This window comes from Hyla sarda, unplaced genomic scaffold (genome assembly GCF_029499605.1).
Source record: "Hyla sarda isolate aHylSar1 unplaced genomic scaffold, aHylSar1.hap1 scaffold_79, whole genome shotgun sequence".
NCBI classification, from domain to species: Eukaryota; Metazoa; Chordata; class Amphibia; order Anura; family Hylidae; genus Hyla; species Hyla sarda.
The window spans coordinates 346,869-366,211 of NW_026610814.1; the positions used below are offsets into that span (position 1 = coordinate 346,869).

A 19,343-nucleotide genomic window follows, 5' to 3' on the forward strand; every position below is an offset into this window, starting at 1 on the left:
TGTGGTGTGACCAGTACTGTGCACAGTATTCTATGTGTTGTCTGACCAGTACTGTACACAGTATTCAATGTGTGGTCTGACCAGTACTGTGCACAGTATTCTATGTGTGGTCTGACCAGTACTGTACACAGTATTCCATATGTTGTCTGACCAGTACTGTACACAGTATTCTATGTGCGGTCTGACCAGTACTGTACACAGTATTCTATGTGTGGTCTGACCAGTACTGTACACAGTATTCCATGTGAGGTCTGACCAGTACTGTACACAGTATTCTATGTGTGGTGTGACCAGTACTGTGCACAGTATTCTATGTGTGGTCTGACCAGTACTGTACACAGTATTCCATGTGTGGTCTGATCAGTGCTGTACACAGTATTCCATGTGTGGTCTGACCAGTACTGTACACAGTATTCTATGTGTGGTGTGACCAGTACTGTACACAGTATTCCATATGTGGTCTGACCAGTACTGTACACAGTATTCTATGTGTAATCTGACCAGTACTGTACACAGTATTCTATGTGTGATCTGACCAGTACTGTACACAGTATTCTATGTGAGGTCTGACCAGTACTGTACACAGTATTCCATGTGTGGTCTGACCAGTACTGTACACAGTATTCTATGTGAGGTCTGACCAGTACTGTGCACAGTATTCTATGTGTGATCTGACCAGTACTGTGCACAGTATTCTATGTGTGATCTGACCAGTACTGTACACAGTATTCCATGTGTGGTCTGACCAGTACTGTACACAGTATTCTATGTGAGGTCTGACCAGTACTGTACACAGTATTCCATGTGAGGTCTGACCAGTACTGTGCACAGTATTCTATGTGTGATCTGACCAGTACTGTGCACACATGGAATACTGTGTACAGTACTGGTCAGACTACACATAGATTACTGTGTACAGTACTGGTCAGATTACACATGGAATACTGTGCACAGTACTGGTCAGATCACACATGGAATACTGTGTACAGTACTGGTCCGATTACACATGGAATACTGTGTACAGTACTGGTCAGATCACACATGGAATACTGTGTACAGTACTGGTCAGATCACACATGGAATACTGTGCACAGTACTGGTCAAACCACACTTGGAATACTGTGTACAGTACTGGTCAGACCTCACATGGAATACTGTGTACAGTACTGGTCAGATCCCACATGAAATACTGTGTACAGTACTGGTCAGACTACACATAGAATACTGTGTACAGTACTGGTCAGATTACACATGGAATACTGTGCACAGTACTGGTCAGATCACACATGGAATACTGTGTACAGTACTGGTCAAATTACACATGGAATACTGTGCACAGTACTGGTCAGACCACACATGGAATACTGTGCACAGTACTGGTCAGACCACACATGGAATACTGTGTAGAGTACTGGTCAGACCACACATGGAATACTGTGTACTGTACACAGTATTCCATGTGAGGTCTTACCAGTATGGTGCACAGTATTCTATGTGTGATCTGACCAGTACTGTACACAGTATTCCATGTGAGGTCTTACCAGTACTGTGCACAGTATTCTATGTGTGATCTGACCAGTACTGTACACAGTATTCCATGTGTGGTCTGACCAGTACTGTGCACAGTATTCTATGTGTGATCTGACCAGTACTGTGCACAGTATTCCGTGTGTGATCTGACCTGGAATAGAATTATTTCTTTGCCACTCTTGATGCCCCCATTAACTTTTTTGCCTTGGCAGCAGCCGCCTGACACCGGTTTATACAGTTACATTTTATGTCTTAAATTCCTAGGTCCTTTTCCTTGTCAGTCGTCCCCAACACAATGTAACCTCCGCTCACTCCGTACTCTCCCTTAACCCTTTCACTACTGTGCAAAGACTCTGCATTAACCCTTTCACTACTGTACAAAGACGCTGCATTAACCCTTTAACTACTGTACAAAGACTCTGCATTAACCCTTCACTGTTGTACCATGACTCTGACTTAAACCTTTTACTGCTGTACCAAGATTCTACCTTAACCCTTTCACTGTTGTAAAAAAAACTCTGCATTAACCCTTTTGCTGCTGACCCAAGACTCTGCCTTAAGCATTTCACTGCTGTACCAAGATTCTGCATTAACCCTTTCACTATTGTACAAAGACTCTTCATTAACCCTTTCCCTGCTTCAATGAAACTCTGTTTTAACCTTTTCACTACTGTACAAAGATTCTGCATAAACCCTTTCACCCTGTATCAAGACTCTGCCTTAACCCTTTCAATGCTATACCATGACTCTGCATTTACCATTTAACTGCTATACAAATACTTTTCCTTAACCCTTTCACTGCTGTAAGAAGAACTCCCTTATTTTTAAGACTATTACCTTCTCCAGGAAAAATACCATATAAAGTGTGCTAGGCCGCTGCCTAAAGGGGGATCTCAGAAGTATAGCACACACAAAAGACCCTAAGGTAATGGTGTACAGAGGCTCTCTAACTGACTGTCTGGACTGCAGCTAAGATGGGTCCAAACTGAGTCCTGAGGAGATGAACCCTGAGGGTGGTGAGACCATCCAGATATCTGAGGAGACTATTCAAATTGTGCAAAATGAACTTGAAAAGTCTGAGAGAAATGTATTGTGTACAATGATGTGTGATGAAAATGTTACACAGCAGTCATGTGATGTCACCCAGCAGTCATGTGATAGCAGTGATGTCACCCAGCCATCATGTGATGTCACCCAGCAGTCATGTGATAGCAGTGATGTCACCCAGCCATCATGTGATGTCACCCAGCAGACATGTGATAGCAGTGATGTCACCCAGCCATCATGTGATGTCACCCAGCAGTCATGTGATAGCAGTGATGTCACCCAGCCATCATGTGATGTCACCCAGCAGACATGTGATAGCAGTGATGTCACCCAGCCATCATGTGGTGTCACCCAGCAGTCATGTGATAGCAGTGATGTCACCCAGCCATCATGTGATGTCACCCAGCAGACATGTGATAGCAGTGATGTCACCCAGCCATCATGTGATGTCACGCAGCAGTCATGTGATAGCAGTGATGTCACCCAGCCATCATGTGATGTCACCCAGCAGTCATGTGATAGCAGTGATGTCACCCAGCCATCATGTGATGTCACCCAGCAGACATGTGATAGCAGTGATGTCACCCAGCCATCATGTGATGTCACCCAGCAGTCATGTGATAGCAGTGATGTCACCCAGCCATCATGTGATGTCACCCAGCAGTCATGTGATAGCAGTGATGTCACCCAGCCATCATGTGATGTCACCCAGCAGACATGTGATGTCAGGTTTGCTGCCTTAAATGCATTTAACCCATGAAAATTTCACACAACCTGAGCCGGAGAATTTGTGCGCCACAGAGTCAGTTTATGTGAAGATATGATTTCATTGATAATCTGTTTTCTCTTAGTCTCCTCAGCAGCACAATATGGGGTGTTTCACGCCCCTGTGCACCCACAGGACATTAGGAATTTTAATTGTTAACATGATTAAAGTCCCCTCCCCTCTAGCCATAAAATGATCTGACCAGTACTGTACACAGTATTCTATGTGTGGTCTGACCAGTACTGTACACAGTATTCTATGTGTGGTCTGACCAGTACTGTACACAGTATTCCATGTGTGGTCTGACCAGTACTGTACACAGTATTCCATGTGTGGTCTGACCAGTACTGTACACAGTATTCCATGTGTGGTCTGACCAGTACTGTACACAGTATTCTATGTGTGGTCTGACCAGTACTGTACACAGTATCCCTGTGTGGTCTGACCAGTACTGTGCACAGTATTCCATGTGTGGTCTGACCAGTACTGTAAACAGTATTCTATGTGTGGTCTGACCAGTACTGTACACAGTATTCCATGTGTGGTCTGACCAGTACTGTACACAGTATTCCATGTGTGGTCTGACCAGTACTGTGCACAGTATTCTATGTGTAATCCGACCAGTACTGTGCACAGTATTCCATGTGTGGTCTGACCAGTACTGTACACAGTATTCTATGTGTGGTCTGACCAGTACTGTACACAGTATCCCATGTGTGGTCTGACCAGTACTGTACACAGTATCCCATGTGTGGTCTGACCAGTACTGTACACAGTATTCTATGTGTGGTCTGACCAGTACTGTACACAGTATTCCATGTGTGGTCTGACCAGTACTGTACACAGTATTCCATGTGTGGTCTGACCAGTACTGTACACAGTATTCCATGTGTGGTCTGACCAGTACTGTACACAGTATTCCATGTGTGGTCTGACCAGTACTGTACACAGTATTCCATGTGTGGTCTGACCAGTACTGTACACAGTATTCTATGTGTGGTCTGACCAGTACTGTACACAGTATCCCTGTGTGGTCTGACCAGTACTGTGCACAGTATTCCATGTGTGGTCTGACCAGTACTGTAAACAGTATTCTATGTGTGGTCTGACCAGTACTGTACACAGTATTCCATGTGTGGTCTGACCAGTACTGTACACAGTATTCCATGTGTGGTCTGACCAGTACTGTGCACAGTATTCTATGTGTAATCCGACCAGTACTGTGCACAGTATTCCATGTGTGCTCTGACCAGTACTGTACACAGTATTCCATGTGTGGTCTGACCAGTACTGTGCACAGTATTCTATGTGTGATCTGACCAGTACTGTACACAGTATTCTATGTGTGGTCTGACCAGTACTGTGCACAGTATTCTATGTGTGATCTGACCAGTACTGTGCACAGTATTCTATGTGTGATCTGACCAGTACTGTGCACAGTATTCCGTGTGTCATCTGACCTTGAGTAGAATTATTTCTTTGCCACTCTTGATGCCCCCATTAACTTTTTTGCCTTGGCAGCAGCCGCCTGACACCGGTTTATACAGTTACATTTTATGTCTTAAATTCCTAGGTCCTTTTCCTTGTCAGTCGTCCCCAACACAATGTAACCTCCGCTCACTCCGTACTCTCCCTTAACCCTTTCACTACTGTACAAAGACTCTGCATTAACCCTTTCACTACTGTACAAAGACGCTGCATTAACCCTTTAACTACTGTACAAAGACTCTGCATTAACCCTTTCACTACTGTACAAAGACTCTGCATTAACCTTTTCACTACTATACAAAGATTTTGCATTAACCCTTCACTGTTGTACCATGACTCTGACTTAACTCTTTTACTGCTGTACCAAGATTCTACCTTAACCCTTTCACTGTTGTAAAAAAAAACTCTGCATTAACCTTTTTGCTGCTGACCTAAGACTCTGCCTTAACCCTTTCACTGCTGACCCAAGACTCTGCCTTAAGCATTTCACTACTGTACCAAGACTCTGCATTAACCCTTTCACTAGTGTACAAAGACTCTTCATTAACCCTTTCACTGCTTTAATGAAACTCTGTTTTAACCTTTTCACTACTGTACCAAGACTCTGCCTTAACCCTTTCAATGCTATACCATGACTCTGCATTTACCATTTAACTGCTGTACAAAGACTTTGCCTTAACCCTTTCACTGCTGTACCAAGTTTCTACCTTAACCCTTTCACTGCTGAACCAAGCCTCAGCTGAACTCTTTCACTACTGTATCGAGACACTGCATTTACCCTTTCACTGCTGTACCAATAGTCTGCATTAACACTTTCACTGCTGTAAGAAGACTCTGACTTAACCCTTTCACTGCTGTAAGAAGACTCTGACTTAACCCTTTCACTGCTGTAAGAAGAACTTATTTTTAAGACTACTACCATCTCCAGGAAAAATGCCATATAAAGTGTGCTAGGCCACTGCCTAAAGGGGATCTCACAAGTATGGCACACACAAAAGGCTCTCAAAAGGCTAATAGTGATGTTTTCGGTTCGCGAACCGCGAACTTCCGCAAAAGTTCCCCTTAGCAAACATCTAATATCCACGGTTGCTAAAATGGACAGAGATGTCAGCAGAGAGTACCAGAAAAATTAGGCATGTACGCATGGATGAAAAATTGGGTATTGTCGCAGCCGCTTCTGTAGCAGCAGCCATAAAAATTGCAGCACCATAACAAGTGCAGCAGCAGAGGCCAGAAAAATTCGGCATGTACACCTGGCTGGAAAATGTGGTATTGTCGCATGCCGCTGAAAAATTTCTGTTTGTTTCACCAGGCAGAAAGTGCCCTAAAACATTGCGGCTTGAACCCTAGTTGGTGGCGGATAAGTCCCGCAAGTCTTCCGGCATTCAGAGTTCAAATACAGCAGCGTGTGGACCATTTTTAGGCCAAGGCAGCTCATCTGATCAGGCCTTGTTCAGTCACATGTATCGCCCAGTGTCAGTCCCTTCGGGATCCATCCCTCATTCATCTTAAGAAAGGGGAGGTAATCCAGACTTTTTTGACCAAGGCGACTCCTCTTCTCAGTGACAATACCTCCTGCTGCACTAAAGGTCTTTTCTGACAGGACACTTGAAGCGGGACAGGCCAGAAGTTTGAGCGCAAATTGGGATAGCTCAGGCCACAGGTCAAGCCGGCACACCCAGCAGTCAAGGGGTTCATCGCTCCTCAGAGTGTCGATATCTGCGGTTAAGGCCAGGTAGTCTGCTACCTGTCGGTCAAGTCGTTCTCTGATGGTGGACCCCGAAGGGCTGTGGCGATGCGTAGGACTTAAAAAGCTCTGCATGTCCTCCATCAACAGCATGTCTGTACAGCTTCCTGTCCTTGCCGGCGTGTTCGTGGGAGGAGGAGGAGGATTACTTTCACCTCTTCCCCTGTTAGATCCGTGTTGTGCTGTGACATGACCCTTATACGCTGTGTACAGCATACTTCTTAATTTATTTTGGACCTGCTGAATCCTTTACGCCTTGCTGTAATGCGGTAACATGTCAGGCGCTTTATGTTTATACCGGGGGTCTAGTAGCTTGGACATCCAGTACAGGTCGTTCTCCTTCATCCTTTTTATACGAGGGTCCCTCTACAGGCACAACAGCATGAAAGACCCCATTTGCACAAGGACGGATGCCGAGCTACTCATGTCCCGTTCCTCGTCCTCAGTGATGTCAGGGAAGGTATAATCTTCTTCCCCCCAGCCACGTACAACACCACAGGAACCAGATAGGTGACAAGGAGCACCCTGGGATGCCTACTGTGGTTGGTCTTCCTCCTCCTCTTCAAAGCCACATTCCTCCTCTGACTCCTCTTCCTCACAATCCTCTTCCAGCGTTGCCGCAGGTCCAGCAAGCGATGCTGATAAGGCTGTTTCTGGTGGTGATGGTGTCCACAACTCTTCCTCTTCACGCTCATCTACTGCCTGATCCAGCACTCTTCGCAGGGCACGCTCCAGGAAGAAAACAAACGGTATGATGTCGCTGATGGTGCCTTCGGTGCGACTGACCAGGTTTGTCACCTCCTCAAAAGGACGCATGAGCCTACAGGCATTGCGCATGAGCCTCCAGTAACGTGGCAAAAAAATTCCCAGCTCCGAAGATGATGTCCTTGCACCCCGGTCATACAAATATCCGTTGACGGCTTTTTCTTGTTGGAGCAGGTGGTTGAACATTAGGAGTGTTGAATTCCAACGTGTCGGGCTGTCGCAAATCAAGCGCCTCACTGGCATGTTGTTTCGCCGCTGGATATCTGACAAGTGCGCCATGGCCGTGTAGGAACGCCTGAAATGGCCATTCACCTTCCTGGACTGCTTCAGGACATCCTGTAAGCCTGGGTACTTGAGGACAAAGCGTTGTACAATCAGATTACACACATGTGTCATGCACGGCACATGTGTCAACTTGCCCAACCTCAATGCCGCCAACAAATTTGTTCCGTCGTCACAAACCACCTTGCCGATCTCCAGTTGGTGCGGAGTCAGCCGCTGGTTCCCCTGGACAGGAGTGCTGGTGCGGTGTGACTCTCCGCTTTGAGGCAAGTCAACCCCAAGATGGCATGACACTGCCGTATCCGGGATGTGGAATAGCACCTGGGGAGCTGGGGGGGTGCCGGTGATGTGGAGCAAGATGTAGCAGTGGAAGAGGACTCGGCCGAGGAGGTTATGGAAGAGGATGGAGTAGGAGGAGTAGTGGAGGAGGCAGCAGGCCTGCCTGCAAGTCGTGGCAGTGTCACCAACTCCTCTGCAGAGCCACGCATTCCATGCTTGGCAGCCATCACCAGGTTTACCCAATGTGCAGTGTAGGTGATATACCTGCCCTGACCATGCTTTGCAGACCAGGTATCAGTGGTCAGATGGACCCTTGCTCCTACACTGTGTGCCAGACATGCCATAATTTCCTTTTGCACAATGGAGTAAAGGTTGGGGATTGCCTTTTGTGCAAAACAATTTCGGCCGGGTACCTTCCACTGCGGTGTCCCAATGGCTACAAATTTTTTAAAGGCCTCAGACTCCACCAGTTTGTATGGTAAAAGCTGGCTGGCTAGCAGTTCCGACAAGCCAGCTGTCAGACGCCGGGCAAGGGGGTGACTTTGAGACATTGTCTTCTTGCTCTCAAACATCTCCCTGACAGACACCCGACTGTGGGCAGATGAGCAGGGACTGCTCAAGGCGAGAGACGGAGAGGCGGATGGTTGAGTGGGGGCAAGGAGGGCAGCAGTGGTTGACCTGGCTGAAGATGCTGGACCAGAGGATCGTGGCTTTGACTTTGTGTGCTGCTTGTACTGACGTGTTGATCCCATAGGCATTTGTGATGTGACATCATGTGCCTTCGCAAAGCAGTTGTGCCTAGGTGGGTGTTGGACTTCCCACGACTCAGTTTATTCTGGCACAGGTTGCAAATGGCCTCATTGTTGTCAGAGGCAGACACACACAAAAAAATGCCACACTGCTGAGCTCTGCGATGACGGCATTCTGGTGGTGGCAACAGCATGCGTTGATTGGCGTCCCGTCTGCCTGACCACGGGTGCCGATGCATGCTGTCTGACTGGGCCACTAGCTCCTTGCGACGACTTCCCCCTGCTACCAACTCGTCTCCTCCTCCTCTCTGTCTCCCCATCTGAACTTTCCCCCTCTTCTTCTCTTCTAGCGGGCACCCACATGGCATCCACGGACACATCGTCATCATCAACACCTTCACCACTATCTGACATCTCAAGAAAGGAAGCAGCAGCGGGTACAACATCATCATCACACCGTACGTCCATGTGTGTAATGCTGCCTGACTGAGACACATCCCTGTTAACTACACCCTCTGCCAATAATGGTTGTGCATCACTCATGTCTTCAAACTGATGTGTAAATAACTCCTCTGACAGATCAAGTAAAGCTGCTGTGGTGCTAGTGTTGGTGGTGGCGGCAGGCGGGCAAGTGGTAGCATGAGAGGTGCCCGAAGCTAAGCTAGAGGAGGAGAAGGACGGTGCGTCAAGGTTCCGAGCGGAAGCTTTAGTAGTAGATTGGGTGTCTTGTGATGGCCAGTCAACTAAGTCCCCAGAACTTTGGGGGTTCAGGGTACGTGGCCTCTGAACACTGGCCATTCTAGGGCCAAAGGGAATCCCAGCACCACGACAGCCCCTGCGGGGTGGCCTTCCTCTGCCCGTCATTTTTTTGGTTAAATTTGCACAACTGTCAAACCTAATGTGATTTGTGAATTCGGGTAGAAAAACAGACATGGTGCACATCTACAATCTTGTATAATGATCTGATTGCTTCTCAGCATAATATCAAAAACTAACAGGTTGTTATTATACATTTTTGATCAAAAAGTACAAGCCCACTCGCTACGTCAAGGCCACCTATTTAGAGTGGGTCCCTAACGTCCCTAGCATAAAATGGCGCAGCACCGAGCGGCGACCACCACCGCCGCGACACCAATGCCCACAGGGGGGAACGACCCACCGGCAGAGCGGCCCCAATGCCACTCAAACCAGTCTATGGGCCGCACCCCCCCGCAGACACGGCGCCACGGCAGTAACGGACACCGCACAGCACCACACCAGTGTGAACAAGGTGTAACAGCTCACTTACCATGCTCTCCCAGTCAGACTGGGAGGCTGCTAGGAAAGAAATGACCCATGTGTAGCTAACTACTACCTAATGTGATTTGCACTAGGGTGACACAGTTTGCCCTGCAGGCAAAAAAACTGGCAACTGTGACGTGAACTGACAGTGACGACTGATTTTATTTAACAGCCAAAAAAGGTATTTTTTTTAATTTGCACAACTGTCACACCTAATGTGATTTGCACTAGTGTGACAATGAGCAAAAAAGCTTGCCAGCGGAGTTCCCTTTTAAGCATCGGTCCCCAACCAGGGTGCCTCCAGCTGTTGCAAAACACACAGACTGATATCTTTAACCCCTTCCCGCAGAATGTCATATATAAACGCCGGGTTGTGCAGTGCGTTCGCGCATCCCGGCGTTTATAAATGACATTCAGTTAACCCGGCGATGCGCAGCATCTCACGGGTTAACTGGCAGAAGTCCCGCTGTTTCCAGCAGGGGACAACTTCTGCTTCATCCCCAGGACCATCCATTGATGGTCCTGGTCAGCGATCACTGTGATTGGTCCCTGTGGACCAATCACAGTGATCTGGGGTGAAAGTTGAGATCCCCCGCACATCCCCCTGGAAGTCGGGCAGAACGGGGGACGATGGCTGCGGGGACCTGCAGCATAGGGGGGGGAACATCAGGGGACCGGCGGACTTACCTGGCGGGACCGAGGAGCACTGCGGGACCGGCCACGTGGGCGAGCAGCGACGGGACCGGCAGGTAAGTATATGGTCCTCAGAAGCAGCAGTGAAGATCTTCACTGCTGCTTCTAGGAGTCTGAAAACTACAACTCCCAGCATGCCTAGACAGCCTTTGGCTGTCTGGGCATGCTGGGAGTTGTAGTTTTGCAACAACTGGAGACACACTGGTTGGGAAACATTGTTTCTAACTCAGTGTTTCCTAACCTGTGTGCCTCCAGCTGTTGCAAAACTATAACTCCCAGCATGCACTAACAGACCATGCATGCTGGGAGTTGTAGTTTTGCAACATCTGGAGGGCCCCAGTTTGGAGACCATTGTATAATGGTCTCCAATCTGTGCTCTTCCAGCTGTTGCAAAACTACAACTCCCAGTATGCACTGACTGTCCAGGCATGCTGGGAGTTTTAGTTCAGCAACATCTGGCCCTTCAGATGTTGCCGAACTACAACTCCCAGCATGCCCTTCAGCTGTCTGGGCATGCTGGGAGTTGTAGTTTTGCAACAACTGGAGACACACTGGTTGGGAAACATTGTCTGTTTCTAACTCAGTGTTTCCTAACCTGTGTGCCTCCAGCTGTTGCAAAACTATAACTCCCAGCATGCACTAACAGACCATGCATGCTGGGAGTTGTGGTTTTGCAACAGCTGGTGCACCCCCCCCCCCCCCCCCACCTGTGAATGTACAGGGTACATTCACATGGGCGAGGCTTTTACAGTGGGTTTCTCGCATCTTGAGATGCAGCAAATTTTGCGCCGGGAAACTCGCTGTAATCCCCCGCCCATGTGACTGTACCCTAAAAACACTACACTACACTAACACAAAATAAAATAAAAAGTTAAAACACTACATATACACATACCCCTACACAGCCCCCCTCCCCCAATAAGAACGTCCGGTACACCACTGTTTCCAAAGCAGAGCCTCCAGCTGTTGAAAAACAACAACTCCCAGTATTGCTGGACAGCCGTTGACTGTCCACACATGCTGGGAGTTTTGCAACAGCTGGAGGCACCCTGTTTGGGAATCACTGGAGTAGAATACCCCTATGTCCACCCCTATGCAAATCCCTAATTTAGGCCTCAAATGCACATGGCTCTCTCACTTTGGAGCCCTGTCGTATTTCAAGGCAACAGTTTAGGGTCACATATGGGGTATCGCCGTACTCGGGAGAAATTGTGTTACAAGGTTTGGGGGGCTTTTTCTTCTTTAACCCTTCATGAAAAGGAAATGTTGGTGTCTACACCAGAATGTTAGTGTAAAAAAATTTAATTTTTTACACTAACATGCTGATGTTGCCCTATACTTTACATTTTCACAAGAGGTAAAAGGGAAAAAAGCCCCCCAAAATTTGTAACGCAATTTCTCCCGACTACAGAGATACCCCATATGTGAACGCAAAGTGCTCTGGGGGCGCACAACAAGGCCCAGAAGGGAGAGCGCACCATGTACATTTGAGGTGATTTGCACAGGGGTGGCTGATTGTTACAGCGGTTTTGACAAACAAAAAAAAACAAAACCCCACGTGACCCCATTTCGGAAACGACACCCCTCACGGAATGTAATGAGGGGTGCAGTGAGAATTTACCCCCCACAGGTGTCTGACGGATCTTTGGAACAGTGGTCCGTGAAAATGAAAACTTGTACAGCCCACTGTTCCAAAGATCTGTCAGACACCAGTGGGGGGCAAATGCTCACTGTACCCCTTGTTACGTTCCTCAAGGGGTCTAGTTTCCAAAATGGTATGCCATGTGTTTTTTTTTTGCTGTTCTGGCACCATAGGGGCTTCCTAAATGTGACATGCCCCCCGAGCAAAATTTGCTCTCAAAAAGCCAAATATGACTCCTCTTCTGAGCATTGTAGTTCGCCCATAGTGCACTTCAGGTCAACTTATGGGGTACCTCCATACTCAGAAGAGAAGGGGTTACAAATATTGGGGGGTATTTCCTGCTATTAACCCTTTCAAAAATGTGAAATTTGGGGGGAAACACACATTTTAGTGGAATTTTTTTTTTTTTTTACATATGCAAAAGTCGTGAAACACCTGTGGGGTAATAAGGCTCACTTTATTCCTTATTACATTCCTCAAGGGGTATAGTTTCCAAAATGGTATGCCATGTGTTTTTTTTTTTTTTTGCTGTTCTGGCACCATAGGGGCTTCCTAAATGCAAAATGCCCCCCAAAAACCATTTTAGAAAAACGTACTCTCCAAAATCCCCTTGTCGCTCTTTCCCTTCTGAGCCCTCTACTGCGCCCGCCGAACAATTTACATAGACATATGAGGTATGTGCTTACTCGAGAGAAATCGGGCTACAAATATAAGTATAAATTTTATCCTTTGACCCCTTGTAAAAATTAAAAAATTGGGTCTACAAGAACATGCAAGTGTAAAAAATGAAGATTGTGAATTTTCTCCTTCACTTTGCTGCTATTCCTGTGAAACACCTAAAGGGTTAAAATGATGCCTGGATGTCATTTTGAATACTTTGGGGGGGTGCAGTTTTTATAACGGGGTCTTTTGTTGGGTATTTCTAATATGAAGACCCTTCAAATCCACTTCAAACCTGAACTGGTCCCTGAAAAATAGTGAGTTTGAAAATTTTGTGAAAAATTGGAAAATTGCTGCTGAACTTTGAAGCCTCTGGTGTCTCCAAAAGTAAAAACTCTTTAGTTTATGATGCAAACATAAAGTAGACATATTGTATATGTGAATAAAAATTTTTTTTATTTGTAATATACATTTTCCTTACAAGCAGAGAGCTTCAAAGTTAGAAAAATGCTAAATTTTCAAATTTTTCATCAAATTTTAGGATTTTTCACAAGGAAAGGATGCAAGTTACCACAAAAATTTACCACCATGTTAAAGTAGAATATGTCACGAAAAACAATCTCAGAATCAGAATGATAACTAAAAGCATCAGAGTTATTAATGTTTAAAGTGACAGTGGTCAGATGTGCAAAAAATGCTCTGGTCCTTAAGGCCAAAATGGGCTTGGTCCTGAAGGGGTTAAGTCCTTTGAATAATGTAGTAATTAGTTGCTTGAAGGAACTTAAGTTTAATTCTGGAGTACCTCTTTTAACCAGCGGTTCCCTCCCAACCAGGACTGATATCTTTCAGCCCTAAAAAGGGCTTTTTTGGGTGCTGTCCTTAAAGCAGATGTTACACTAGTGCTTTAGGAGTAAACTGGACCCTGAATACACCACCTAGCAGCAACCTAGCTATCACTTTCCCCATACAGCAGGAGCAGCTTCTCTGTCCCTCCACTTCCTAAGCCTGCAGCATGCTGAATGAGGGTAAAATGGCGTCCGTGCAAGAGGTAGGAGGGTCTGGAAGGGAGGGACTGCTGCTGATTGGCTGTAATGTGTCTGCTGACTCTGACTCACAGGGTCAAAGTTTACTGCAATGTTAAAGTATAGGGGGCGGATCGAACTTCACATATGTTCGCCCGGCGATGCGAACGCGAACATGCGAAATTCGCCCGGAACTGTTCGCCGGCAAACAATTCGCGACATCTCTACTCTCTAACTGACTGTCTGGACTGCAGCTAAGATGGGTCCAAACTGAGTCCTTAGGAGATGAACCCTGAGGGTGGTGAGACCATCCAGATATCTGAGGAGACTATTCAAATTGTGCAGAATGAACTTGAAAAGGCTGAGAGAAATGTATTGTGTACAATGATGTGTGATGAAAATGTTACACAGCAGTCATGTGATAGCAGTGATGTCACCCAGCAGTCATGTGATGTCACCCAGCAGTCATGTGATAGCAGCGATGTCACCCAGCCATCATGTGATGTCACCCAGCAGTCATGTGATAGCAGCGATGTCACCCAGCAGTCATGTGATGTCACCCAGCAGTCATGTGATAGCAGTGATGTCACCCAGCCATCATGTGATGTCACCCAGCAGTCATGTGATAGCAGTGATGTCACCCAGCCATCATGTGATGTCACGCAGCAGTCATGTGATAGCAGCGATGTCACCCAGCAGTCATGTGATGTCACCCAGCAGTCATGTGATAGCAGTGATGTCACCCAGCCATCATGTGATGTCACGCAGCAGTCATGTGATAGCAGCGATGTCACCCAGCAGTCATGTGATGTCACCCAGCAGTCATGTGATAGCAGTGATGTCACCCAGCCATCATGTGATGTCACGCAGCAGTCATGTGATAGCAGCGATGTCACCCAGCCATCATGTGATGTCACCCAGCAGTCATGTGATAGCAGTGATGTCACCCAGCCATCATGTGATGTCACGCAGCAGTCATGTGATAGCAGCGATGTCACCCAGCCATCATGTGATGTCACGCAGCAGTCATGTGATAGCAGCGATGTCACCCAGCCATCATGTGATGTCATCCAGCAGTCATGTGATAGCAGTGATGTCACCCAGCCATCATGTGATGTCACGCAGCAGTCATGTGATAGCAGCGATGTCACCCAGCAGTCATGTGATGTCACCCAGCAGTCATGTGATAGCAGTGATGTCACCCAGCCATCATGTGATGTCACGCAGCAGTCATGTGATAGCAGTGATGTCACCCAGCCATCATGTGATGTCACCCAGCAGTCATGTGATAGCAGCGATGTCACCCAGCAGTCATGTGATGTCACCCAGCAGTCATGTGATAGCAGTGATGTCACCCAGCCATCATGTGATGTCACCCAGCAGTCATGTGATAGCAGTGATGTCACCCAGCAGTCATGTGATGTCACGCAGCAGTCATGTGATAGCAGTGATGTCAACCAGCCATCATGTGATGTCACCCAGCAGTCATGTGATAGCAGTGATGTCACCCAGCCATCATGTGATGTCACCCAGCAGTCATGTGATAGCAGTGATGTCACCCAGCCATCATGTGATGTCACCCAGCAGTCATGTGATAGCAGTGATGTCACCCAGCCATCATGTGATGTCACCCAGCAGTCATGTGATAGCAGTGATGTCACCCAGCCATCATGTGATGTCACCCAGCAGTCATGTGATAGCAGTGATGTCACCCAGCCATCATGTGATGTCACCCAGCAGTCATGTGATAGCAGTGATGTCACCCAGCCATCATGTGATGTCACCCAGCAGACATGTGATGTCAGGTTTGCTGCCTTATATGCATTTAACCCATGAAAATGTCACACAACCTGAGCCGGAGAATTTGTGCGCCACAGAGTCAGTTTATGTGAAGATATGATTTCATTGATAATCTGTTTTCCCTTAGTCTCCTCAGCAGCACAATATGGGGTGTTTCACGCCCCTGTGCACCCACAGGACATTAGGAATTTTAATTGTTAACATGATTAAAGTCCCCTCCCCTCTAGCCCATATAATGGGCTTACCTGAAGAATGTGGAAGAGTAATTATAAAGTAGAATAAAATCCATACAAAATAAATAGGGGGGAGTCTTGTGCTGTTGAGGAGACTAAGGGAAAACAGATTATCAATCAAATCACATCTTCCCTAGCGTCCCTCAGCAGCACAATATGGGGATTTGGCAAGTAGAGTACCCCATAGCTGGACAGTATTGATAACCGAGTTAGCAAAACTTGGATCTTGAGAAAGTAGATAGACTAGACCAGGTAGCAGATAAACATATCTGTTCAATAGAAACAGAACCTCTCTCTGCCCAGGACGGACCTACCAACCTAGTGGAGTGAGCCTTAGAAAAAGCAGGAGGGTCTAAACCCTCTAAAACATAACAAAAAGGAATACAGCCAAATATCCATCTGGATATAGTGGGTTTAGAGGCCTTTTTGCCTCTGCCAGGACCCTGAAAACAAACAAATACATTTTCCTCTTTCCTGAAGGACAACGGACAACATCTAAATTCTTTAGAAGTTCGTCTTCTGGAAGAGTAGGCAAGGCAAAAACCTGATTGGTATTTTGGAAAGATGCACATTTAGGTAGGAAAGTAGGGAGGAATCTCATTAGGACCTTGTCCTCGAGAAATATTGTGTAAGGTTCTTTTAAGGAAAGAGCCTGAAACTCACCCACTCTCTCCGATGTGATGGCTAACAAAAAGGCCATCTTGAAAGAAAGAAGCTTTAGATCGATTTCCTGGATGGGTTCAAAGGGATGAAGAGACAACTTCTTTAAAGGGGTATTCCGGGCAAAAACATTTTATCCCCTATCCAAAGGATTCTATGCAGGTGCTGAATCTCCAGTTTCGGAAACCTCCGGGTTTCCGGGAACGTGACGTCACGCCACGCCCCCTCCATTCATGTCTATGTGAGGGGGCGTGACGGTCATCACGCCCCCTCCCATAGACATGAATGGAGGAGGCGTGGCGTGACGTCACGTTCCCGCTCCCGGAAACCCGGAGGTTTCCGAAACTGGAGATTCAGCACCTGTGTCACGATTCGGCTTCCAGGTAGTGGATCCTCTGTGCCAGAGAGGGATTGGCGTGGACCGTGCTAGTGGACCGGTTCTAAGCCACTACTGGTATTCACCAGAGCCCGCCGCAAAGCGGGATGGTCTTGCTGCGGCGGTAGTGACCAGGTCGTATCCACTAGCAACGGCTCACCTCTCTGGCTGCTGAAGATGGGCGCGGTACAAGGGAGTAGGCAGAAGCAAGGTCAGACGTAGCAGAAGGTCGGGGGCAGGCGGCAAGGTTCGTAGTCAGGATGGGTAGCAGAAGTTCAGGTACACAGGCTTTGGACACACTAAACGCTTTCACTGGCACAAGGCAACAAGATCCGGCAAGGGAGTGCAAGGGAGGAGACTAGATAAAGGCAGGGAGCAGGTGGGAGCCAATTAAGCTAATTGGGCCAGGCACCAATCATTGGTGCACTGGCCCTTTAAGTCTCAGAGAGCTGGCGCGCGCGCGCCCTAGAGAGCGGAGCCGCGCGCGCCAGCACATGACAGCAGGGGACCGGGACGGGTAAGTGACCTGGGATGCGACTCGCGAGCGGGTGCGTCCCGCTGTGCGAATCGCATCCCCAACGGCCAAAACAGTGCAGCGCTCCCGGTCAGCGGGACTGACCGGGGCGCTGCAGGGAGAAAGACGCCGTGAGCGCTCCGGGGAGGAGCGGGGACCCGGAGCGCTAGGCGTAACAGTACCCCCCCCCTTAGGTCTCCCCTTTTCTTTGACCGGCAACTGCCTCCCCTGGGATGAGGACCCCGGGAAAGAATGGAGGGTTTCCTCAACGGCAGGCAGTACAGCAGGAGTGGGAATGGGGAGGGAGGGCAGAGGGCGAAGCCGGGCACGGGGCAGTGTGACACCAGGACGGGGGCCATGAGGAGGCACAGAGGTTTGCCTGACGGGACTGGGAGGGGGGGAGAGGCACTTCCTATGGCAGGCAGAGTCCCAGTTCTTTATCTCCCCGGTGGTCCAATCAAGGGTGGGGGAATGAAGCCGGAGCCATGGCAGACCGAGGAGGACCTCAGAGGTACAACTGGGGAGAATGAAGAACTGAATCCTTTCGTGGTGGGGTCCGATAGACATCAGGAGGGGTTCTGTGCGGTAACGCACGGTGCAGTCCAATCTGGCTCCGTTGACCGCGGAAATGTAGAGCGGTTTGGCGAGACGGGTCACCGGGATGCAGAATTTATTGACAAAGGACTCCAAAATAAAATTCCCGGAGGCACCAGAGTCCAAGCAGGCCAAGGCTGAGAGGGAGGAGTTGGCTGTAGGAGAAATCCGCACGGGCACCGTGAGACGTGGAGAAGAAGATTTAGAACCAAGAGATGCCACACCCACGTGAGCTGGGTGCGTGCGTGCGTTTCCCAGGCGTGGAGGACGGATAGGGCAATCCACCAAGAAATGCTCGGTACTGGCACAGTACAGACAGAGATTTTCTTCTCTACGGCGATTCCTCTCTTCCTGGGTCAGGCGAGACCGATCCACTTGCATGGCCTCCTCGGCGGGAGGCCCAGGCATAGACTGCAAAGGATGCTGTGGGAGAGGTGCCCAGAGATCTAAGTCTTTTTCCTGGCGGAGCTCTTGGTGTCGCTCAGAAAAACGCATGTCAATGCGGGTAGCCAAATGGATGAGTTCTTGGAGGTTGGCAGGAATCTCTCGTGCGGCCAGCACATCCTTGATGCGACTGGATAGGCCTTTTTTAAAGGTCGCGCAGAGAGCCTCATTATTCCAGGATAGTTCAGATGCAAAAGTACGGAATTGTATGGCGTACTCGCCAACGGAAGAATTACCCTGGACCAGGTTCAGCAGGGCAGTCTCAGCAGAAGAGGCTCGGGCAGGTTCCTCAAAGACACTTCGGACTTCAGCAAAAAAGGACTGGACTGTGGCTGTGGCAGGATCATTGCGGTCCCAGAGCGGTGTGGCCCAAGACAAGGCCTTTCCTGAAAGAAGGCTTACTACGAACGCCACCTTAGACCGTTCTGTAGGAAACAAGTCTGACAACATCTCCATATGCAGGGAACACTGAGACAAAAATCCACGGCAGAGTCTGGAGTCCCCATCAAATTTGTCCGGCAGGGACAAGCGGAGGTTAGGAGCGGCCACTCGCTGCGGAGGAGGTGCAGGAGCTGGCGGAGGAGATGGTTGCTGCTGTAGCAGGGGCAGAATTTGCTGTAACATGGCGGTCAACTGCGACAGCTGCTGTCCTTGTTGGGCAATCTGCTGCGATTGCTGAGCGACCACCGTGGGAAGATCAGCGAGACTTGGCAGCGGCACCTCAGCGGGATCCATGGCCGGATCTACTGTCACGATTCGGCTTCCAGGTAG

At 48.3% G+C, this 19,343-nt stretch overlaps 1 protein-coding gene across 1 annotated transcript; it reads left to right on the forward strand.

Annotated features, from left to right (window-relative positions):
- Window positions 1-2,530: 2,530 nt before the first annotated feature.
- LOC130346480 (keratin-associated protein 9-1-like) lies at window positions 2,531-3,337 on the forward strand. Its single transcript, XM_056554544.1, has one exon. The coding sequence runs from the start codon at window positions 2,531-2,533 to the stop codon at window positions 3,335-3,337; it is 807 nt and encodes a 268-aa protein (XP_056410519.1).
- The last annotated feature ends 16,006 nt before the right edge of the window (window positions 3,338-19,343 follow it).